Below are 25,780 nucleotides of genomic sequence, written 5' to 3' on the forward strand. Positions count from 1 at the left end.
TTCAAGAAATGGTAAGTAGCAATCCAGTTATGTCCACTAGGTGGCAATACTAAGTAGTTTAGTTGGAATTCAATAAATAGATAGTAAACCAGTGATATAGATATTAAACAGGATATTTACTGTTCATGAAAGAGGTCTGACTAACAAGACTGAAATCTCAATCTATTTAGCCACAAAACAGGAAAAGCAGGAGTCCAAGTTTCTCAACTGATGTGAATTAGTCACCCCCATCATCTTTAATGGTGAGAGTGTTAGTTCACTTTCCAGGGCTTCCTCGGTCTCTCTGCTGAGACTGCCAATTAGGGTTCCAACAAACATCATTTATGATGTAAACAAATATCTTTCCTCCTTGAATCTAAGACCACAACTTATTTTACATGGGCCATGTAGTCAGCTAAAGGTTCCATACCTCTTTAGCAACCCCCTGAACTAGTCTCTCCTTGTAATTTCCCCAAATTTTTTATATTGCCAATGAACACAGATCTGGAATATATTCTATTAATGAGTAAATTAGAATCCTTTAGTACCATTGTGTATTTAAGTTGTGTACTTTTAAAATGATAAAACTTTATAATGAAATGCAGTATTGAATTTAAGTGAGCAAAAAGCAGTTTTTAGAGGACATTGAATACATAAAATGCTGTTTGTGCCAAGTTTTATCAGAACTGTAAATGATTTTAGAACTTTCAATTTTCCTATTTCAAATATTTAGATCTTTGCTGCTCTCTGGATATATTAGATATGTCCACAACTGTCTCAGCATGAATGCTCAGTTGCTGAACAAGGTACATTCTGTTCTGTTGAAGCCATTTTAATTTGGTCTTATTACAGTTAGTTGCTTGCCTAGTTCATTCAAGTTCCTGGACAAGGATTGCCGCTATAAATCTTGGAATGGTATAAATATTTACATCGAAAGATCACGGTAACCAGCAGAAAAAAATGCAACCCTCATGGTTCTTCTGAGAAACTTCAATTAGTGAACACACCTTGCTAACACATGCCTGTGGATATACCCCGTAAGTATTTCAAGGGTAAAATTATCCTTCAGCCTTGTATTTCCATGAATCATGCCCAGTATGAGATCAAAGTGCAAAAGCAATTCTGGGTATATGCAAGACTTCAGAATATAAAGTAGAAAGAATCCACTACTTCCTATCCTGCTATCCCTATTTTAAAAATAATTGTAAATTTTGTTTTAATGATCTTTTAACTACATTTTTTAACATTATTACTTTTCATAATATATTAGAAGGGTTTTTTTCTTGTTCCACAAGGATTGTCCTTTTTTATTTGATCTGTAATCTGAATGGAACTGACATTAAGACAAAATTGTGTAGAAAAACTATGTTGTTGAAGCCCTGGTTGTAACTAGTGCTCTTAGTCAAATTTCCATAAATTGTGTGCGTGCGTGTGTCCGTCCGAACTCCAGGCCACTTCCCATCTTTTACTTCAGGGCTGGCTTTATTTCAAAACCAGAATGAATCAACTCAGACTACTGGCTAATAACCAACCCAGGCTTTTCTAGTTTCCGTCAGCTGGGAAGAGAGAAGACACACCCTGTCCTTATGTTAGTGTCCATTGCAACAGTTTCTCCTTTCCTTTTATGTCTGCCCAAATCAGCTATGTGACAGACAGGAACCCAGTAGCTTCTTACATGTCAGAGCAAATGTATACCTTGTCAGGTGTATTTATGTAAATTAGATATGTTCAATATCTATTCAAGGGACACCATCATAGGACCTAACCACATCAGCCACACCATCAAGGGCTCATTCACCTGCACATCTACCAATGTGATATATGCCACCATGTGCCAGCAATGCCCCTCTGCCATGTACATTGGCCAAACCGGACAGTCTCTATGCGAAAGAATAAATGGACACAAATCTGACATCAGGAATCATAACATTCAAAAACCAGTAGGAGAACACTTCAATCTCTCTGGTCACTCAATAACAGACCTGAAAGTGGCAATTCTTCAACAAAAAAACTTCAAAAACAGACTCAAATGTGAAGCTGCAGAACTGGAATTAATTTGCAAACTGGATACCATCAGATTAGGCCCGAACAGAGACTGGGAGTGGTTGGGTCATCACAAAACCTAAACTTAATTTCCCCAATGCTAATTTCTCCCTACTGTTACTCACACCTTCTTGTCAACTGTCTGTAATGGGCCACTCTCTTACCACTTCAAAAAGTTATTTTTCCTCCCTTGGTATCCTGCTGTTAATTGATTTATCTCGTTAGACTGACCTCACATTTGGTAAAGCAACCCCCATCCTTTCATGTATTTATACCTGCTTCTGTATTTTCACTCCATGCATCTGATGAAGTGGGTTCTAACCCATGAAAGCTTATGCCCAAATAAATTTGTTAGTCTCTAAGGCGCCACAAGGACTCCTCGTTTTTTTTGTAAGAATATAGGAAAGCAGGTCTGTGCTTAACCTGTCCCAAATGTGGGGGTCACCTTCAGTTGAAAGAACCTCATGAAGCCAGGGTCTTAATGTCAGAGCCCTGTGAAAGTAAGAGGGGGTGGGACAGGTATCCCCAACCAGGAGGCTGCACAGTCTCAAGGGTCCTCTCTAGAGTGGTTTAACCTGTTCTTCCCCACTGCTCAAAGAATAGAGCTAAATAGGTTTCATTAGGAGCCTCTTTGTTAGGTTAAATGCCCAATCAGAGCTGAAATCAGTTGTTGTAGGACTGTATTTCTGCCCTACCTGCTAAGAGCTAAAAATCACTGAGAGCTGAAATCACTTGAGATCATAGAAGATTAGGGTTGGAAGAGACCTCAGAAGGTCATCTGGGGCAGTGTTTCTGCCCAGTCTGCAAAGAGCTGAAAATTACTTAGAGACTGATGTGCAGAGGTCACAACAGAGAGGCAGGTGGCAGCAGAAGGTGACTGAGAGGCAGCTGGTGAACAAGGGGCTGGTGTGGCAGAGAGGTGTGATATGCGGCAAGCAGGGTCGCCGGCAGAAAGGGGTGGCAAGTGAGTGCCCGAGCAGCAGCGTGCGTAAGGTATCTCTTTACCCCACCCAGGGCGGGAGGTGAACTCTGCAGATGCACCTCTGAAGTTTGGGTCTGCACTAACCAAGGACAGCAACTGTGAGTGGGATGCAGAGAAGGGGCAGGCACATGATAGGGACTTTTGGGTTGCTGGACTTAAGAACCTGAAGGGAAAAGGACACTGCCCGACCTACTTGGAGGGTGGGTCTTTTACTAATGCTTTATGTTTATGAACTCTGTTTGTGGTGTTTTCCAAAATTAATGCCAAATTAGTTCCCTCCTTTAATTCTTTTCTACACTCAGACTCTGTGCTCGCGAGTAGGGAAGTATTGTCTCTCAGCTGCGCCCAGGGTTGGTGTGTTAATTTTCCAGGTTACAGTGTGGGAGCTCGAGCCACTTCTAGGTTGTATGAATGGAAAGGAACCCCTAGATATTGAACATGGCCCTGGTTGCTGCTGGCTCCACCTGGCAGAAGGGTTACATATATAATCTAGACAATCTCTTCTAGTTTAATGTTCTCATTGAGAATTCTCACACTTATTTACATGAAGCCCATTAGATGTTGGAAAACTCCCCCCAAAATCCTGATTCCTTTCAAAGGATGGAATGTCTGCTGTAAACACTACCCATCTACATATGATCTGTTGAACATGACATTACAAAATTCAAAGCTCTCTCTCCCACCCTCCCCTGCCATTTATTTTTATTAATCTTTTGAAATATTTACAGGTATGCACTCTTTCAAAGGAGAAAATTTTGGCACTGAACAACAAATCATGTAAGTCAAAACCAGGATAAAAAGCTCTGCTAGAAAAATCCAAAACAATGAGCTCCGTAGAAACAGTTAAGTCAGGGGTGGCTAACCTGAGCCTGAGAAGGAGCCAGAATTTACCAATGTACATTGCCAAGGAGCCACAGTAATATGTCAGCAGCCCCCCATCAGCTCCCAGGCGTCCCCCGCATCGACAGCCCTGCTGATCAGCGCCTCCCCCTTCCTCCCGATCAGCTGTTTTGTGGCATGCAGGAGGCTCTGGAGGGGAGGGAGAGGAGTGAGGGCACAGCAGGCTCAGGGGAGGGGGTGGGAAGGGGTGGAGTGGAGGCAGGGCCTGTGGCAGAGCCAGGGGTTGAGCAGTGAGCACCCCCCGGCACATTGGAAAGTTGGCACCTGTAGCTCCAGCCCCGGAGTCAGTGCCTATACAAGGAGCCGCATATTAACTTCTGAACAGCCACATGTAGCTCCGGATTCACAGGTTGGCCACCCCTGAGTTAAGTGAAGATAAAATACTGGGCATTTTTTGGCGAGCACTTACCCCAAAAAATATAACAGAGGTTTCTGGCATAATAAATAACATAGAAGAAACTACAGAAAAACAAAACATTACAAGATACTCAGGATGCATGATATATCAGACTTCAACATCTGAATTACAGCTGTCTTTTTATCTGAGCAAAAGCACATTTCACAATGTCTTAATGTGTACAACATCTGAAACTAGTTGGAACAGCGGTTCTCTAACACATCTAGCCAGTATAAATTTACAAAAGTATATAAAACTTAAATACTTAAATAAAGTTTGCAGTCATTGAAACAAGCAGCCAGGAAGCAATTACAGTAACTCCTTGCTTAACGTTGTAGTTATGTTCCTGAAAAATGCGACTTTAAGTGGAATGATGTTAAGCGAATCCAATTTCCCCGTAAGAATGAATGTAAATGGCAGGGTTAGGTTCCAGGGAAATTTTTTTCACCAGACAAAAGACTATATTATATATATATATACACACACACAGTAAAAGTTTTAAACAAACAATTTAATATTGCTACACAGTAATGATGATTGTGAAGCGTGGTTGAGGTGGTGAAGTCAGAGAGTGGATATTTCCCAGTGAATGCCTTTCTGCTAAATGATGAACTAGCAATTGGCTGAGCCCTCAAGGGTTAACTCGTTGTTATGTGTAGCCTCACACTCTACAAGGCAGCATGAATGGAGGGAGGGGAGACAGCATGGCAGAAAGAGACACACACCCTGTGTATGAGAGAGAGATGTGTATTGCTCCTTAAAGTACGCTGACCGCGCTCTAAATACATTGCCTTTTTAAGTACATCAGCAAGCTGAGATGGCAGCTGCTGCCAGGAAGCTTCCTCCGTCCTGAGCCCTGTTGTGTGTCCCCCTGCTCTGTGGAAGATGGGGTAAGCAGGTGCAGGAGCAGGGGGGAGGGGGACACCCTGACATTAGCCCCCCTCTTCTCCCTGCCCCCCTGACTCCTTTCCCCCCCCCACACACACAGCAAGCAGGAGGCTCCCGGGAGCAGCTCCTAGACAGAGGGCAGGAGCAGCACATGGCGGTGGGGGAAGGGACAGCTGAACTGCCGGCAATTGATAGCTTGCTGGGCGGCTGCCACACAGGAAACTTAGGGGAACAGGGAGCTGATGGGGAGCTGCAGGTCCACCCTGGTTCCAAGCCCCCACCAGCTAGCTGCAACCGGCTGCTCTTCCTGCAAGCAGTGGACAAAGCAGGCAGCTGCCAAATGACGTTATAAGGGAGCATTGCGCAATCTCTAATTGATCAGTGTTGCACAATCTCTAATTGATCAGCAATGTAACAACAAAACAATGTTAACCGGGACGACTTTAAGTGAGGAGTTACTGTACTACAATGCATAACAAAACAAAATTCTTTAACACAGTACTGTTGCAATAATAAGCACCAAATCTTTATTTTCCTGTCAAGCATTACAATGCATAATCTCAAAATGGCCAAGAACTGACCCCCTAAATCCTAATAAGAAAAGTCTACAAACAGTGTTTTTATATACAATGTAACCCCTTTTCTAATACCATGTAACCCTACACAGACTACAAATTTTCTAGAATATTTTACCGCACCCACATTTCAGCAGGTACATTTCACAAGAGTACAATCAATAGGACCCTTATATGTAATTGAAATATACATGGGTTTTATTAAATTGATTTAAAAATCTGTATAGTCATACGAACATAACATAACAACATAAGAATGGCCATACTGGGTTAGACCTAAGGTCCATCCAGCCCAGTATCCCATCTACTGACAGTGGCCAATGCCAAGTGCCCCAGAGGGAGTGAACCTAACACGTAATGATCTAGTGATCTCTCTCCTGCCATCCATCTCCACCCTCTGACAAACAGAGGCTAGGGACACCATTCCTTACCCATCCTGGCTAATAGCCATTAATGGACTTAACCTCCATGAGTTTATCCAGTTCTCTTTTAAACCCTGTTATAGCCCTAGCCTTCACAACCCCTCAGGCAAGGAGTTCCACAGGTTGACTGTGAGCTGAGTGAAGAAGAACTTCCTTTTATTTGTTGTAAACCTGCTGCTCATTAATTTCATTTGGTGACCCCTACTTCTCATATTATGCGAACAAGTAAATAACTTTTCCTTATTCACTTTCTCCACACCACTCATGATTTTATATACCTCTATCATATCTCCCCTTAGTCTCTTCTTTTCCAAGCTGAAAAGTCCTAGCCTCTTTAATTTCTCCTCCGATGAAGTGAGCTGTAGCTCATGAAAGCTTATGCTCAAATAAATTGGTTAGTCTCTAAGGTGCCACAAGTACTCCTTTTCTTTTTGCGAATACAGACTAACACGGCTGTTACTCTGAAACCTGCCAAAATGTAGAAACTCTTAAACCAGTTTAACCCATTGCTTACACTGATTTAGCTTTCTTTGGTAAATTACCAATTAGCACTAAAGCAATACAGAGCCAGATGAAGGCACAGACACTAAAGGCCAGAGGTGGGCAAACTACGGCCCGCGGGCCACATCCGGCCCACAGAACCATCCTGCCTGGCCCCTGAGCTCATGGTTCGGGAGGCTAGGCTAGGCTAGCCTCAGGCCCCTCCCCCGCTGTCCTCCCTCCCACACAGCCACACCGCCGCGTGTGCAGCACTCTGGGCAGCGGGGCTGTCTGCTCATGCAGGGCAGCGCAGCAGCATGTCTGGCTCTGGCCGGGCGGTGTGGCGGCCAGATATGCTGCTCTGAGCAGCATGGTAAGGGGGCCGGGAGGTTGGATAAGGGGCAGGGCTTTCCGGGGGACAGTCAAGGGACAGGGGGCGGTTGGATGGGGCGGAGGTTTGGGGGGGCAGTCAGGGAATGGGGAGCAGGTGGGGGTTAGATGAGGGTGGGGTCCCGGGGTGTGGTCAGGGGACAAGGAGTTGGGGAAGGAGGTTGGATGGGTTGGGTGCTTTGATGGGGGCAGGCAGGAGGCGAGAAGTGGGAGGGGGCAGATAGGGAGCAGGGGCCAGGCTGTTTGGGGAGGCACAGTCTTCCCTACCTGGCCCTTCATACAGTTCCACACCACGATGTGGCCCTCAGGCCAAAAAGTTTGACCACCCCTGTTATAGGCCATGCTAAGGGCCGTACAACCTACATTTATATGATTACATTGGACGCTTAGCTTTTATTTAATAACAAAAGTTTTTAGCCCTCATCATTGCTCAGAAACTTGAAAACATGGACTGGGTGTTATCAAAGCACTGATGCTTGCCTGAGTGTGCAGAGGCACCCTGTTCATTACTGAGAGCCCCTTGTCTCTCTGTGAGAACAATAAGGGACCTGTTCTGACACTCCTGGGTGGAGGAGGGCAGCCCCTTGCTACTCCAGGCTGTGTGCAGGCCCATGGTGTGCGACTGAGGACAGAGCAATAGCGGGTTCTGTGTTGTGGTGGTACTAAGTTTCCCTCAATCCTGGACATATGGTTACACTGAAGTGAGCTGTAGCTCACGAAAGCTTATGCTCAAATAAATTGGTTAGTCTCTAAGGTGCCACAAGTACTCCTTTTCTTTTTGCGAATACAGACTAACACGGCTGTTACTCTGAAACTGGTTTGAGTGTTGCTATATTAGGAATTTGCACTTATTTGTAAACAGGATAATTTTAAAAGTGATTTTAGTTAAACTGGTACACTTCTCTAGTACAGCGGTTCTCTACTGGGGGTCCGTGGCCTCCTGGGGGGCCACAAGCCCTTTCAAGGAGGCCGCAGGACCCCCGCAGCTGAAACCCAGAGCCTGAGCCCCGGCGCCCCCCACCATGGGGCTGAAACCCCGAGCCCTGACATCCCCTGCCAAGAGGCTGAAACTCTGAGCCCCGGCACCACCCCCCACCACTGCAGTGCCAGAGTGGAACAGTCCTGGGGGCAGCTCCACACCCCACTTCCTCCTCTCTCCACCCCCGAGGCCCAACCCTCTGGCTAGGTCGGAGGCGGGAAGCTGCAGTCGGGCAGTGCAGGCAGCTACTGCTCTGACTGGTGTCATGAAGCAGGGAGTCATCTGCTGCTGGTGCCCGGGGTTGCGGCTGCTCCTTAGCTCATGCAGCCCGTAAGAGCTGCCTAGGCAGGGGGACCTCAGTCTGTGGCTGGCAGAGCCCTTGGGGAGTATTGCCCACACGGGAACCCTCCCAGTACACAGCTCCTAGCTACCCCCGTCCCTGCACCCTGAGCTACCCTCCTGCCTGCACACAGCTCCTACCTACCCTCTCCCTGCACCCTGAGCTACCCCCCTACCCACACACAGCCCCTCACTACCCCCCTGCCTGCACACAGCCCCTAGCTACGCTCTCCTTGCAGCTTGAGCTGCCCCCCCATCCCACACAGCCCCTCGCTACCCACTCCCTGTACCATGAGCGACCTCCCTGCCTGCACACAGCCCCTAGCTAACCTCTCCCTGTACGCTGAGCAGTTTTCAAACTTTTTGAGCTGAACCATCACCACACACAACCCAGACAGGCTGGGTGGCCTGCTGAAGTGAGTCAGGGGGTGAAGGCGGCACTGTGTTTTTGGACCCTGCTGTGCAGAGCTGGCCCAAGCCCCACCGGCCCGTGCCCTTAAAAATAGAAGTCAAACTATGCTTATGCCCAAGGGCCCACCCCTGGTCTGGAGTCCTGAGTTCCCCCCCGTCCCCTGCTGGGTCCAGGAGTTTTCATAGCATGTTGAGGGGGGCCTCAGAAAGAAAAAGGTTGAGAACCCCTGCTCTAGTACATGCAAGGTCTGGGTCTCAACTAAGAAAATACAGATACTGCCCCAAACTTATCAGTGCAAGAATACAGCAATTTTATTCCTCACCACCTTTCCTCCCTGTTCATAGCTCTGATCCTCTTAGCTAAACTTAGCTCTGGCTCTGATGGGCACAGCTCCACTGGCTTCAATGGAGCCATGCCCATTTATACCAGAGCTGAATTTGGTCCATCCTCTCTGCTGCTCTAGAATGCAATCTCTTTGGTTTCTTGTCTCTTGGCTTTCATTGGAGTTTCAGAGGCTGGGGTCTCAGTTTCCAGGTTACCATTCAAAATCTACATTCAATTAAAAACATCTGAGGCAAGATCATACTGGAATGTCAAACAAAGTGGTATAAATAAAGCTGTAACTTAACTTTAAATTAACTTTTAAGAGCCTAGTTTTGAAAGTTGCAAGGTGCTAGCAACTCATTGGGAAGATGAGAGATGATTTATATCCATCACTTACCTAGCGTATTATACAGAAGATAGGTGTTTTTCTCTTTTTTAACTTCATACTGAAGGGCAGAAAACCTAAGCCTGGTTCAAGTGAACATGAAACCCACTCAAACTCATTCTTTTATTTAACATTGTCACTTAAATTACTAACTACATTTCCAAGAAAAAGCTTTTGATGACATCTCAATCACACCCATGTAAAATTTTAGGTCAAGCTTAATATCGCATTAAAGATTCTGCTCTTTAAAACAATATTAAGCTTTAGACGTAATGTATAATGATGCCATTTAAATAGCTGACTTCAAACTTTTCAGGCTTGCTAGTTCCTTAGAGTCTTAGCTGCATATTCAGTTAAATATTTTCTAATTGACATAACATTTTAAATCAAATTGTTTGATCCAGAGCTTGGCCTTTCAATTAGTTGCCATAGGGCCTAGTGCAGGGGAAGGAAAACTATGGCCTGTGCGCCGGATCTGGCCCAACAGGGCTTTCAATCTGGCCCGTGGGATTGCCAGCCCCGTGGTGCAGCGGGGCTAAGGCAGGCTCCCTGCCTGCCCTGGCCCTGCACCGCTCCCAGAAGCAGTTGGCACCACGTCCCTGCAGCCTCTGGGGGAATGGGATAGGGGGGCAGGGGGCTTTATGTGCTGCCCTCACCTGCAGGCACTGCTCCCCGCAGCTCCCATTGGCCGGGAATGGGGAGCTTTGGGAGTGGTACCTGTAGGCGAAGGCAGCGCACAGCGGAGCCGCCTGCTCCACTCCAGCCCCAGGAGCCACTGCTGGACATGCTGGCCACTTCCACGAGCAGCGCAAGGCCAGGGCAGACAGGGAGCCTGCCTTAACCCTGCTGCACAGCACTGCCACCCCAGAGCCACTCAAGGTAAGTGGTGCCGGGCCAAAGCCCGCACCCCGAACGCCTCCTGCACCCCAACCCCCTGCTCTGACCCCCCTAAACTCCTGCCTTGAGTCCCCTGCCACACCCCAACCCCCTGCCCTGAGCCCCCTCTCGCACTCCGCACACCTCCTGCACCCAAACACCCTCTCCTGAACCCCCTCCTGCACCCCACACACCTCCTGCACCCCTTGCCCTGAACCCCTTCCTGCACACCGCACCCCTCCCACACCTTGCAATCCCTCCCGCACCCCAACCTGCTGCCCCAGCCCTACATTCATGGCCCTGCACACAATTTCCCCACCCAGATGTGGCCCTCAGGCCAAAAAGTTTGCCCACCCCTGGCCTAGTGGGTTAAATGACTACCATACTAACAGGAAAAGGTTAGGGTAAGAAAGCAAGGAAACACTAACACAAAACCCCCAAAAGCGAAGCACACAGGAAGTCACAATGAATAAGAGAAGGTGGAAAGAACTGAAAACAGGAAGGGGATGTTGTTCAATATTTCAACAAAGGAAATGTAGGAGGAGAACAAAAGCATTTCAAAAGTGATAATATTTAGGTTACTACAATTACTTTATTTGCATTGTGTTGTACTTTTGACAATTTTACTAAATAACATTTTAATAGAAAAACATCTACTAGGAACTGATTACACAAAGGAAAATTAACAAACCTAAAGCTGAACATTTGATAAATGTCACTTTGTTTGTGCCTCAACAGTGCAACCAGTGGTGGAGCCAGCCAATCATGATCTGTAAACAGGATAGATGCCCAGATTTCTTCTCCCACACTCAGTGAATGAGACTGAAAATCTGACTTACTTTCTTGGGAGGATGGGAATGGACAAAACATAACCAGTCCTGACAATTTCCAACTCATTAATCATAGTAATTTATCTGAAAATTAATTCAGACCTTTGCTTTTTTAAAAAAACCAAACCACTACTGAATAGGTTTTCAAATACTTAAGCAAGCACATAGAAGAAATTCATTATTATTACACACCATATTGGTGGACAGTGCATTAAGAGGTGACTCTTCAGAATAAAAGTTGTGTACCGTATAAACATGCTATGTAAAACATATGGTATAAACACTTGAGTCTCAAATATTACAATTGGCATACTACTTGCAGAGTTTATATCCTTAAAATTTTGTACATTGGGATATTTGTACTTATCGGCCCCCATTAGTGTCTTATCTGAGCTCTTCAAAATCTGTACTGTGTTTATCCTCCCAATGCCACTGTGAAGTAGGGAAGTATTATCCCCATTTTACAGAGGCCTTATTGGAAATCCTGGGAGGTATTTGGGGGACTAACTCCCATTGATTTCATAAGAGTTATGTGCCTAAATATCTTTGAGGATCTGGGCTTAAGTGACTTGTCCAAAGTCACACAGAAGTTGTGATGAAGCAGGTAAATCAACCCCAGGTCTCACAAGTCCCTAAGTTAGTGCCCTAACACAGGATCATCCTTCTTCTCTTTTTGTATACTGTGAAACAACAAACATTTGTACGAGAAGACAAACTAGAACAGTAGCAATAATCTCCATGGCCCAAATATTTACATAGAATTTAGGCATAATCAAAATTAAGGCTACCAATATTATACCTTCCAGAATACAGCAAAGATGTCAAATGCACAGTAAGTACCAAACATTATTTATAGTCACTAAATGTATCTATTTGGTTCTAGGGGGAGAGAACATAAACTTAGCCACCAGTCTCTCTTTTATCTATTGGCAACTTTCTGATATACTATACTAACATTTTGGGATTTTTAAAAAATATAAAATAAATACTGTATTATGTGTGATTAAGACCCCTAAACAAAAACATTTCTTAGTAATGCAGTGTGAATTAAAGGATAATTTTTTTGGTATACAAAGATATTCCACAAGTGTATCCTTGAGCAGGTCACTTAACATCTTGCTGAACTGTCCTCAGTACTTTGATATCTTCGGATGAAAAGAAATATATAAGAACTTCTCAGACAATTCGGTTTCCTAATACAACAAGCAGGTTTCATGATATAGAAAGGAAGTGGCTTCCTGGTGCCCCCCCCCACAAGTATTTTAACGTGCTCAGACATCTTAGGTAAGAGTTTATACCCATTTTACAGAAAGGTAAACTGCGGCAGAGAAGCGATGAGCCAAAGTCGCAGAAACCAGCAGCAGAGCTCGGTATAAAACCCAGCAGCCTCGATGCTAAACCCTCTGCCCTTCCCACTGGGGTCCAGGGCGTGGGGTGACTGTGGGGCTGGGGCACAGTTACACCCTCCCCAATGCCTGTGTGTTAGGGGAGTTACACCCTCCTCGGCCTGGCTCACAGGGGAGATCACACCCCCGCCAATGCCCATGGAGGCTGTGTGGGCGCCCCGCCCGCACCGCTCAAGTTACCCGTGCCTCTGAGGAGGGGATGGGGTCAGGCCCCAAGCTAGCGGGGTGCGATGCCCAGAGACACCCACCCTCCCCAAACAGAGAGAGGGGAGTCCTGAGAGAACAGACGCCTCCCTCCCGCAACCAATCAGGTGCCTGGCTGGTGGTCCCGTGGCGGCGGTTGGCGCGGCGCCGGCCGTTGACTCTCGTTTGTAACCAATCGGCGCGGGCGGCTCCGGCTGCCTCGGCCTGGGCTCCTCCTCCTGTGACCGCGGGGCCGGGGAGCCGCCGCGGGCGCCATTTCCTCAGCGCCCCCGCGGCGGCGCGGCTGCATCAGTGCTGACGTGGAGGCGACGTGCGGCTCCGCCCGGCCCAATCCCCCCCACCCCCCTGTGACGGGGGCATCACGTACAGGGCGGCGGGTGAGTGCGGGAGGGGGCGGGGACACGTGTGTGTCTGTGTGTGCGCGCAGCCCGACCCCTTGCCGGCCGGGGGTGGGGGGAGAGGCCTGGCGAGGGAGACAAGCTGTGGGGTGCGGAGAGGAGGGAGGCATGAGGGCAGGCCTGGCCGCGAGAGGAGAGGGCGGGAGCGGCCGCCCTGGCTCTGTGTGTGTGTGTGTGTGTGTGAGCGAGATGCGCTGTGTGTGCCCCCCCCCCAGTCCCCGGGGGGCTCCGTCCGGAGGGGTTTGTTTACCCAGCCGCCTGCCCCTCCGTAGAGGGTGCGATTCAGCCGAGCAGCTCGGCTCCCCACCGCCCCATTTCCGGGCCCCCAGGTGCCTTTCTCCGAATCTCTGGGCTTCGCTCCCTCCCCTTTAAACACCCTCTGTCAGCAGGTCAGTTTCACGGCGATAGGGTGCAGGCGCTTCAGTCTGGTGGGGGGAGGTTCATCGTCACATCACCCGGGGAGGCCGGGAATGGGAAAGTGCTGCTCTTACCCCTGAGGATCGGGGGCGCGGAGAGACTGAGGGTGGGTTCCCCAAAGGGATTTAGACACCGCTGAGCATCACAGCACCTAACATTTAGGTACCTAGAAAATTACAGGAACAACAACGCCAGCCCCAAAGCGGAGTCCCGCGCCTGGACTCCCACTAGGATACACGAGGGGAGAGAGGCGCCCTAGGATGCGACCCACAAACGCCAGCCAGCTAGAGCAAGAGCCGCCTAAGCGAGCCCGCCAGAGGGGCATGTGCTAACCCCATCCCTGCTCACCGAGCGAGGCACCTCCTAAGGCCGTATCTAGAAGTCTTACAGGGGCACAGCTGCAGCTCCCCTGGAGTAGCAACAGTAGCGGAGACACTGATTACTGTGACGAAAGAGGTTTTCCCGTCACTGTAGTAAATCCACCCCTTCGAGAGGTGGTAGTTATGTCAATGGAAGAATTTTTCCACTGACCTAGCAGCATGTGCGTTGGGGGAGGGGAGGTGTTAGGTCAACCTACTTATGTCGCACAGCATGAAATTTCTCACAGCCCTAAGCAATGTGTGTAGACCAGGCATAAGTCAGACTCCTCCCTGCAGATCAATCTCTGTTTATCAGCCCATGAAGGGAAACCAACTGTCCGGGCTCACTGCCTAACCTGTTGCTTGAAGAAATAAGTTAGGTGCCTGCTTCACTCCACACAAACGGCCAGAGGAAGTGGTGTCCCCAACCGTATAACTTTCATCCCAGTGTTAAAAAAAAAGGAATACTTGTGGCACCTTAGAGACTAACAAATTTATTTGAGCATAAGATTTCGTGAGCTACAGCTCACTTCATCGATGCATTAACCTCACTTCATCGGATGCATTAATGCATCCGATGAAGTGAGCTGTAGCTCACGAAAGCTTATGCTCAAATAAATTTGTTAGTCTCTAAGGTGCCACAAGTACTCCTTTTTTTTTCTTGCGGATACAGACTAACGCGGCTGCTATTCTGATCCCAATGTTAGAGCACTTGCCTGGGATGTGGGAGATTGAGGTTCAATACCAGCCCTCTCTGCTCAGGAGAGTGTTCTAACCATTGAACTGTGGGAATTTTCTGATGTGGGGCTCCCTTAGTGTCTCCTGTTGAAGATGTTCCCCTATGGATAAATAATGTAAGAGTGATTGGAGCCAGGGGACTGGGCTGAAATCTCCCCCTCTCAGGTGGACGCCCTAATCACGGCATTTCAGTGTCATTCTCTCTTTGGTTTGTTATTGAGAGAGAGAAGAGAGTTATTCCCACGCTGTAGCATGGAGCAATAACAGGGTCCATGCTGATGTAAAGGGTTAGCCTTGGATGCCCTGGCACACGACATGTGTACAACTGGCAGCAGGCCGCCAGTACTTGGTGTGATGTGTGTGGGAGGGAGCACAGTGTTTGTATAGGGCAGTGGTTCTCAACCAGGGGTACAGAGGCCTGGGGGGGGTATACCTAGGTCTTCTGGGGGTACATTAATTCATTTAGATATTTGCCTAGTTTTACAACAGGCTACATAAACACTAATGAAGTGTCAGGGTTCCTTCCCCACTCTGAACTCTAGGGTACAGATGTGGGGACCTGCATGAAAGACCCCCAAAGCTTATTCTTACCAGCTTAGGTTAAAAACTTCCCCAAGGTACAGACTTTGCCTTGTCCTTGAACAGTATGCTGCCACCACCAAGCGTTTTAAACAAAGAGAACAGGGAAAGAGACCACTTGGAGACGTCTTTCCCCAAAATATCTCCTCAAACCCTACACCCCTTTTCCTGCGGGAAGGCTTGATAATAATCCTCACCAATTTGTACAGGTGAACACAGACCCAAAACCTTGGATCTTAAGAACAATGAAAAATCAATCAGGTTCTTAAAAGAAGAATTTTAATTAAAGAAAAGGTAAAAGAATCACCTCTGTAAAATCAGGATGGAAAATACTTTACAGGGTATTCAGATTCAAAACACAGAGGATCCCCCTCTGGGCAAAATCTTAAAGTTACAGAAAACAGGAATAAACCTCCCTCTTAACACAGGGAAAATTCACATAAAACAAAAGATAAACTAATCTGCCTTGTCTAGCTTACCTGTACTGGTTGCAATATTGGAGACTTGGATTAGGATGGGTTGGAGAAGATGGATTTCTGTCTGGCCTTTCTCAGACCCAAGAGAGAACAACCACATAAACAAAGAGCACAAACAAAAGCCTTCCCCTCCCCAAGATTTGAAAGTATCTTTTCCCCTTATTGGTCCTTTGGGTCAGGTGCCAGCCAGGTTAGCTGAGCTTCTTAACCCTTTACAGGTAACAGGATGTTGCCTCTGGCCAGGAGCGATTTTATCGCACTGTATACAGAAAGGTGGTTACCCTTCCCTTTATATTTATGACAGAAAGTCACTACAAACTAAAATTTCATACAATGATTTGTTTATACTGATCTATGTACTGTATACTGAAATGTAAGTACAAAGTATTCCAATTAATTTATTTTATAATTATATGGTAAAATGAGAAAGTAAGCAATTTTCCAGTATTAGTGTGTTATGACACTTTTGTATTTTTGTGTCTGATTTTGTAAGCAAGTAGTTTTTAAGTGAGATGAAACTTGGGGGGACGCAAGACAAATCAGACTCCTGAAAGGGATACAGTAGTCTAGAGGGGTTGTGAACCACTGGTATAGAGGGAGTGAGGGCACACTGCCTGCGGGAGGGGCTCAGCAAGGTCCTCTGTGATTAGGGTAGGAGTAACACTGCATATATGCATCAAGAGGGGATGGGGGGCACAAAGGATGGTATGTGTGGCAGGTTATGGGGGAAGCACTTTGTGGAAGTGGCTAAGGTAAATTGCAGACTCTCAAGCAATATGTGTGTCTGTGTATTACTGGGGATACTCCTGTTTTGTATAATATTCGGGTGAATGGCACTGAGTCACCGTTTTTCTTGGTAGCCTTCCTTGGCAATTCTCTGGGAAGGGATCTGGATGGGCCTGATCCCTTTTAACTAGGTTATAGCCTTGCGGGCAAGGGCAGAGAAGGTCCCTGTGGGATTGATAAGAAACAGGTCTCTTTCCGAAACTTTGAGTCAGTGTCTTGGCTCCAACTCTGCTGTTGTCAAGCTTTTATGCAGGCCTGAGTCCAGTTGTATCTCATGCAGCTGAACAGCTGTTCCAACCAGATCTTCACATTAAACGGTAATCTCATCTACACTGTAACTGTAGATTGAACTCCACTTTGTTCTTTGACACAGCTGTTGCATGTCTAAAAATCACAGCAGGCCTAATATTGAATTTTTCTCACCTGTAGTATTAGGTGAGCAGGTGTGTCCTGAGTGACATGTATCATCTTACCTGCCCTAATACCAGTGACTTCCCCCCCTCCCCGTTTTTGCTAAGATTGTTACAGTCCTCAGAGAAAAGGAATAGAATGGAAAAATGTTGGAATATGGGAGAAGATGAAAAGTGGGGAGTGCTACTAATAATGGAAATTAATCTGAAAACTACTGTCTTGATATGAAATGAATAGAATGATGCTATTAAATAGAGAGAGCTGCAGGTGGTGCTCAGTTTGCATGACAGATACATGTTCCTGAACACTGTTTCTGTCTGGTCCCTGCTTGTTGGCCTGAAGAAAAAATAATGGCCTTGAAATCCATAAAAAAATGGATTCTGAGTTTCCTATCTGCAGCTTTCCCTCAAACACAAGGCCTTGCACTCTATGGATGAAGTTTACAGAGTTGGTAGCCAGAAGAAGAAAACCCTTAAAATGTGTAAAGTTCATCTGACATTTGAAAAATTTGCAAAGGCAGAAAAATGATGCACCCAGTGAGACATCAGTGGAAATGCTGAATCACATAGCTTATCTGCTTTTTATTTAGTAGCAGTTTCTTTACTACTAAGCAACCTTTGTTGAGAATTTATACATTCTGATATTTTATATCATAAAAGTGTACTGGAATAAACTAAATTATTTTACAATGGCTCTGTGTATTTAATTAAGGTATCTGATGCTTCAGGTCATACTGAATTCTGGAGCAGTTTGATTACTGGTTATGCAGCTAAATCTCATCAACAAATATTAAAGATTAATTTTTTGTTATAAGGATTTCAAAATTAAAAACAGCATGCAATTATTTTCCTCAAAAGTATTTTGTTAATCTTTATAGGGCTAAGCTTTTTTTTTTTTTTAAATCAGTCTCCCTTCAGTGGGAAAGAAAAAGTTTCAAAATAAAGGTTCGTGTCTCCAAATTTGAGTGGCATCTGCCTATCTTGCGTCCCATGACTGGAGCCCTGCGCAAAAGGTACAAAATTTGTATCTGCATCCAATCCACGATCCACAAATTTGGTCTGTGGATACAAAGTGGATATCTACAGCTTTGCGGGGTTCTAGATATAAAATTTGGATCTACATCTGTCAGGGTTTCCCCTCACACTCTGAACTCTGGGGTACGGATGTGGAGACCCGCATGAAAGACCCCCTAAGATTATATTTTACCATCTTAGGTTAAAACTTCTCTAAGGCACTAATTCCTTAGACTGATATTGCTGCTACCACCAAGTGATTTACACAAAATATTCAGGGAATGGTCACTTGGAATCCCTATCCCCCTAAAATATCTCCACGAGCCCCTTCACCCCCTTTCCTGGGGAGGCTTGAGAATAAACTACCAACCAGTTGTCTTAACAATGTGAGCACAGACCAGACCTTTTGTCTTCAGGACACTGAAATCAATCAGGTTTTTAAAAGAAGAACTTCATTTATAAAGTAAAAAGTAAAAGAATCACACCTGCAAAATCAGGATGCAAGTTAACTTTACAGGGTACTAAAAAGATTTAAAACAGAGGATCCCTCTGGGCTCAACTTCACAGTTACAAAAACAGGAATGAAACTACCCCTGTAGCATAGGAAAATTCACGGGCCAAAACAAAAGATAACACGTTTCCTTGCCCTACTCACAGTTTCTGTGGTTTTAGATGGATTATTCCAGGTATATTTTCAGGAGATATTCTACCTGCTTGGCTTCTCCCTCCATCCAGAGAGGGAACAACAAACAAATCCTCCCCCCCGCCCAGTACAGTTGCCAAGGATACATAAAGGTTGCTACCCTTCCCCCTATATTTATGACAGCATCTATCCACAAACATGATCTGCGGTTATCCGCATCCATAGATGTAGATATCCGTGGATATCTGCAGATTTGCATGGCTCTACACATGATCAGCTTTCCCTTCTAGCAATGCTACTTCTACTTGGCTTTTATCCAGTAATGCTGCTTCTGTGGCTCATAAGGCTGAGGTTTCTGGTGGAATGAATTTTCTGGCTGTGAAGTTTATTTTGGGAGGAAGGGTAGAAGAGGGTTACTTCTGCCTCTCGTTTTTCTCTTTTACATGTCTGACATCTTTATTGACGCTGTTTTCAAGCTATTTCCACATATAAAATCTCTTGTTAGTAACACTCTTAATGTACTGGCATTTTCTCATTAATTGAGCAGTATGTCAACATAGTTCTGATATGAGGCCAGTGCCAAACATCCATCCCACAAGCTGAAATAAACTTCAAAAACACTAGATTAAAGAAACTGATACATAAACGAAACAAATCACAATGCAATATAATTTAATATGTTTTCAAACAGTAAAAGCATTTCCTTAGAGGAGTTCAGATTTCCTGACACTCTGAGAAAGTTAAGTACTGCAAATTTAACAGTAAAGACACAGATAAACACATTTCCAAATGCAGAGTGTACCTGTTACTCAAACTGCAAAATCTCAATACTAGGTACACAATAAACAATGTCACAATAAGTTATTACAGTGTCATTAGTGAGACAGAGAAAATAGGCATATATGTTTCCAGCCCTGTGATTTTTCCTCACCATCTCCAGGCAAAAAAACACATACGTTTGCCTTACATTAAATTACAGAATATATTTTCAACCATAATTCATGGAAGTGCAGTCATGTAACTTGTGTGTGTTAATATAAAAATCCCGCCTAATTAATATCAATGTATTGCCTCGTAACTTTTGAAAGGTAATAAGCAACCCAGATGAAAAATGTAACAATCCTATTAATATTTAATATTGAAAAAATCTCACGATATGTAGCTGATTTGTAATTAAACCATGTTTATATAAAATCAATTTTTGAATTTAGGGTTAAGTCCATATGCAAGGCCTATAAAGTTATAATGGTTTGAAAGATCAGTCTTCCTTAAAAAACAAATAGAAACTGTTTATTGTTCCTGATTTTCCAGGCAACGTGATCTCTGTCATCAGGTACCACTCCCAAAGCTCCCCATTCCCGGCCAATGGGAGCTGTGGGGGGCGGTGGCTGCAGGCGAGGGCAGCGCACAGAGCCCTCTGCTCCCACACTCCCAGGGGCTGCAGGGACGTGGTGCCAGCTGCTTCCTGGACTGATGCAGGGCCCGTGGCGCCCTGGGGGCATCAATCCTGGGGGACAGATACAAAGCCCTGACGGGCTGGATCTGGCCCACGGGCTGTAATTTGCCCACCCCGATGTAGAGCCTTGTTTTAAATTTAGGAGCAGTGGATCTGCCAATACATTTCCTTTGTCATCGGTGGTTTGCTTCTAATCAAAACTGCTTACATTATAGGAAGAAAAAGTCTTCCATTTTGGTAGTGTCTGTCCTAAATTAATAACTGTCTGTTTCATGGGTGCTTGATATTGAGAACAGTTTTAATAGTCTTTTGGAAAAACATATCACCTGCCTTGCTATTTTCAGATATGCCAACCAAAATAGGTCCTTTGTCTTGCACTATGTCTTTATATTATGCAGCTGTTATACTGCAACTTTGTTTTTAGTCAGGCCTTTTATACAAGTTTATGTCGAGACTTAAATGGCTATTTACCTTTTTGAAGCTTTGTCTTTTACAGGCCCAAAGTTTCAGGTTTCATTTGACCTTCATACTTGGAGAAGGCAATTTCTGTGCTCAGTTTAACATTTTGTTCAACAAGTGCATGCGTTCACACGCTGTTGACATTTAAATTAATTTCCTCTTGAAAATAATAACAATAATGGCTTGGCCAGAAGTGATGTTTTAGGAGAGCAGTGGTATTAACAAATCTCAGGAATACCAGAAAAAAGACAATATAAACAATTCTAGTGCTATTTAGCTGTGCTGAAGATTAAAAATAGTAAATCATCTGTCTACCTAAAATCCAGAGTATATTCAGCTGTATCTCTGGAGAATACATTTGAATAGATTCCCATGCTTAGGTGTGGCTAAAGTGTATTTTAATTGTGTTCTGCATCTGAGATTTGCGTTCTAATTTCCCATGAGTTTTAACTAAAATCTAGAGCATAATAAAAATATTCTTGTCATATTTTGTAAGGCTGCAGATATCAGAGAGATACTTTTTTAAATTTTTTAGTTGTCTTCACTATTTACAGCAGTACAGTTTAACTGTACATACATCTAATAACAGACACGTGAACTGAAATTAGTTAAGTGTTTAGCTGTCTATACTACATGAAAGACTTGCCCTTAGAAAGATCAGGAAGGATCATGGAGGTGTCAAAAACAAATGGAATAATACAACTTTTCTGTAGGAGGAGCACCTTCAGCAATCCATAAGGGATTAAGTCCCTATCTGGGAAATAAAAGATACTGTCAAGATTACAGAACTAGATAGGCATTTTCCTCAAACACTTTATTGCTTTTGTTTCAATGATACTTAGAGCAACAAGCAATGACATTCAACAGCTAATGGAGACTGTCTTTTCACCAAAGCGAGAAAAGTGCTACATTTCTAACTAATGGATGTATGGGTCCAGACTTAATATAAATCAAGCCCAAAGCAATAAAGTAGTAAAATTGGAAACATGTCACTTTCTACAGCATGATAGATGATCCTTGCCAAGAGAAGCCAATGGAACATTTTCCGTGGGACGGGGGTAAAATTAGTAATTTTGAACTAAACCTTATCTCTGAGCGACAGACAATCTTGGATATGAAATATGAAGGTATGATTTTGGAGCTGCATCGGGTAAAATAATCAGGATCCTACTCTTAATTCCAGAAGAAAGTTTTAGTGACTATGTTGGTAATGCATACTAACTACATTATTGATCCTGGTATTTAAGCTGTTTTGATCTATGGGGACATCCTTTTGGATGTACATATTAAACAACTAGTGTCCTCAAGGCTGAGTCTCGGGCCATAGTGAAATTTCTGGGAGAAAGACTATTTCTTCCCAGATCGTTGCCTATTACTGTACTGGGTATGTGTATAAGAAGTACAGTAATTCAGCAAGATACTCTTCTCACTTACATGTGCTGTAGGAAGAAGTGGCTGGATACAGTAGGAGATCTTCAGAGTAGCCTATGAGTCAATCCAGAATTGCCCCATTTAAAGTTATACACTCTCCTCTGATTAAGTCCTTGGTGCAAACTGAGCACCAGTGCTCTCAACAGCCAAAGATTTTGACTGTACTATTATTTTAGCTTTATTTCCAGGGGAAAGGAATTCACAAGAAGAAACAGGAATGCAGGAGGTACCATCTGGATAAATATTGAATGCTGTATTATTATGGATTGAATTAGAACCGCTGTTGATGTATTAAATAATTTTTCTAACAAACTACACAAAAGATAGACTACTGTAATACATTCCTCATTGTGTATACACTGACACCATTTGGAAACAAGCTCGTTTAAGAGGAACTTTACTTTAACAGTGTATGAATGCTAGCACTCTGTGAGCTGCAGTAGCTTCCTGAGAATTTTCTGATAGAATTCAAGCTGGCAGTTTTAACCATTAAAGCCATAAATAACTCAAGACCTACTTACTAAGAGACTTACTGAAACCTGAGATCAGCACGGGGGCTTGAGATGGAAGGAGGCAGGCATTTTTGTGTATTCGGTCAAGATGGTATTCTTAGAGATACGAAAATTACCTGTAATTCTGCTTCTCTGATGATATCTTTTAACTTGATTCCTTCTCAACCATAGTGGAAGACAAACATTTTGATGACTTATTTTGGACATAAATTATGTGTAGTGTTTAAGGAGCTATTTGTTTCTCACTCCAAGAAATAACATTCCAGAGAGCATTGAGATACTAGGAGTTGCCTTGTGCATTAAAAATATGTATGGGTTCTTCAGGGGCCTCAAACCATTGAAACAGGGAGTTCCTGCTTGTCTCACATGATAGCAGAAGACCCAAGAATAGGAACCCTGTCATATTATATCTTCAGAAAAATTAGAACAACAAATAGGTGATTTTCCTTTCCTTGTCTGGTCTTTTCCTGCATTTCCTATAATATTTGGTATATTTGAACAAGATCTCTCTTTTAATGTCATACTTCTCCTTGAGCCTGCAGTGAAAGCTGTATACTGTTTGTGACATTGGTTTGTTGCTATGGTGATGATTGTGACATCACAACTTCAACATCATAACTTCACTGCAGTGTTCAGTAGGTGAGAAAGTGAGCTGAGGAAAACCAAGCTCTTGTTTTAAACACTCCCACCATCCATTATGAGCAAGTGTGTCAAGAAATATCATGGAAAAACAACTGTAAGGTAATTGTGTTTTTGTGTAGCCGATATATTTGAAAGTTTTCTCCACTAACAGAGTCTTTCGGTTTATGTGTTTCAATTGATGTAATATACCCAAGTGTAGGTTTAAGATTTACAGGATAAAAAATCACAAGAGAGTTGCTGATACTAATTTAAAAATTAAGTGTTAAACATCTGTCATTTGGTTCAAAACAAAATCAATTCAGTGTCGTGAATATGAGATCTTCATGTTTGGAATTACTGTTAGCAAAAGAGACAAAAGTACATAATACAATTATTTTTTGTCTAAAGGAGGATGATATTTCTATTTAGTGGGACAGAACAGTAGGATTTATGTACAATATTTCTGTCAACACTTTTCAGATGTCTCAATATTTTAATAATTTCCTACTCTGGTATATCTCTCCAGTGGCTAATTTATACAAATAGGAATTGAATGAGGTTTTGCTTTCATCACAAAACAAAATAAAACACAATCCAGACATGGTAATCCAGAATAAATATTCACTTGTTAGGTATAATCGTGTGGATCTGATTGTGTCCATTGCAGGATACACAGTATTATGACTATCTAACCTAATTGAATAAAGAAAAGATAAAAATTTCTAACCAATTCTTCCTGGATATCTAATTGTCACTTCCACTTATACTATACTGAATCTATGCACTACTGCTTCTTTTATAGACCTGACTGAATAAATAGTTGCCAGATATTTTTCCCTCAGGGTTCCTCAGCATGGTCCTCTTATTTTTCCCAGTTTCTCTTCTCATCTTCAGTTTCCCCTTGTTTTAATGTTCCTTCCACTCCCCTTCCCCATATGGAAGGGCTGGATAGGTCTCTTCCTGGAATCAGCAGCGCAAGCTAGTATCTGGACATAATGGGTTGCTAGAGAATGAGGCTTTGATTTCCTTACTCAGTGCTGGGAGTATTGCTTACACGCTGCATCTAGTCCTTGCTAGCCAAGAGAGTGAGCTTGATTCCTAATTTACAGGTCATGCATGGCAACACACTGTGATGCTAGGATACTGTTGGGTTGCTCTTTTGTCAGATATTTTAAAGAGCTGAAGTTGGGAGTTGAGGAGAAAAATAATTTAATAGAGTTGAAATAAATATCCCTTCTTCAGGTCTGAATTCATTTCCTTGCACTATATTATTTATTTTTAGACAAATGACCATGGAAATGGTTGAATCGCAACAGGATGGAAGTGCAACAGATTCTGTGGCAGAGAGCGATGCTGTTTGCATACAAAATCAGCCAGGCCAAAGTCAGATTCCCCCCATAGCTCAGGTAATTTGACATACAGGAAGCTAAGAAAAACAAATAAAAATGATCATTTATAATTGTTACTTGCTTTTGGGTGAACATGATACTTTTCTACAGTTCATCATTAAATCCCCCTATCCTGTATCAGTCTTTTGTTCTTGGAGTAGTGATTTCATATTAAAAACAATAAAGATATAGTCCCAAACGATGACTGCTGTGTTATGGACATGGCAGAATAAGGGCCACAGATAGTACAGCACATTATTACAGGTTTCAGAGTAACAGCCGTGTTAGTCTGTATACGCAAAGAGAAAAGGAGTACTTGTGGCACCTTAGAGACTAACCAATTTATTTGAGCGTGAGCTTTCGTGAGCTACAGCTCACTTCATCGGATGCATACTGTGGAAAGTGTAGAAGATCTTTTTATACACACAAAGCATGAAAAAATACCTTCTCCCACCCCACTCTCCTGCTGGTAATAGCTTATCTAAAGTGACCACTCTCCTTACAATGTGTATGATAATCAAGGTGGGCCATTTCCAGCACAAATCCAGGGTTTAACAAGAACGTCTTGGGGGGGGGGTAGGAAAAAACAAGGGGAAATAGGTTACTTTGCATAATGACTTAGCCACTCCCAGTCTCTATTCAAGCCTAAGTTAATTGTATCCAATTTGCAAATGAATTCCAATTCAACAGTCTCTCGCTGGAGTCTGGATTGACCAGAGAGATTGAAGTGTTCTCCGACTGGTTTATGAATGTTATAATTCTATCAGAGGCTCGTTCACCTGCACATCCACCAATGTGATATATGCCATCATGTGCCAGCAGTGCCCCTCTGCCGTGTACATTGGTCAAACTGGACAGTCTCTATGTAAAGAATAAATGGACACAAATCAGATGTCAAGAATTATAACATTCATAAACCAGTCGGAGAACACTTCAATCTCTCTGGTCACGTGATTACAGACATGAAAGTTGCGATATTACAACAAAAAAACTTCAAATCCAGACTCCAGCGAGAGACTGTTGAATTGGAATTCATTTGCAAATTGGATACAATTAACTTAGGCTTGAATAGAGACTGGGAGTGGCTAAGTCATTATGCAAGGTAACCTATTTCCCCTTGTTTTTTCCTTCCCCCCTCCCCCCCCCCCCCCGACATTCTTGTTAAACCCTGGATTTGTGCTGGAAATGGCCCACCTTGATTATCATACACATTGTAAGGAGATTGATCACTTTAGATAAGCTATTACCAGCAGGAGAGTGGGGTGGGGGGAGGTATTTTTTC

The 25,780-nt window shown here is 43.9% G+C and overlaps 1 protein-coding gene across 2 annotated transcripts in view; it reads left to right on the top strand.

Annotated features, from left to right (window-relative positions):
- Positions 1-24,087: 24,087 nt before the first annotated feature.
- The window catches only part of CREM (cAMP responsive element modulator), a 73,734-nt gene continuing 72,041 nt past the window's right edge, over positions 24,088-25,780 (top strand). Inside the window, exon 1 of one of the 2 annotated variants that reach the window (XM_073334455.1) lies at positions 24,088-24,516. In XM_073334455.1, the coding sequence (XP_073190556.1) occupies positions 24,397-24,516 (120 nt within the window). In that variant the 5' untranslated portion in view covers positions 24,088-24,396. The remainder of the gene's footprint in view (positions 24,517-25,780) is intronic. The other variant, XM_073334454.1, reaches the window with a different exon arrangement.

Source organism: Lepidochelys kempii, chromosome 2 (assembly GCF_965140265.1).
Source record: "Lepidochelys kempii isolate rLepKem1 chromosome 2, rLepKem1.hap2, whole genome shotgun sequence".
NCBI lineage: Eukaryota > Metazoa > Chordata > Testudines > Cheloniidae > Lepidochelys > Lepidochelys kempii.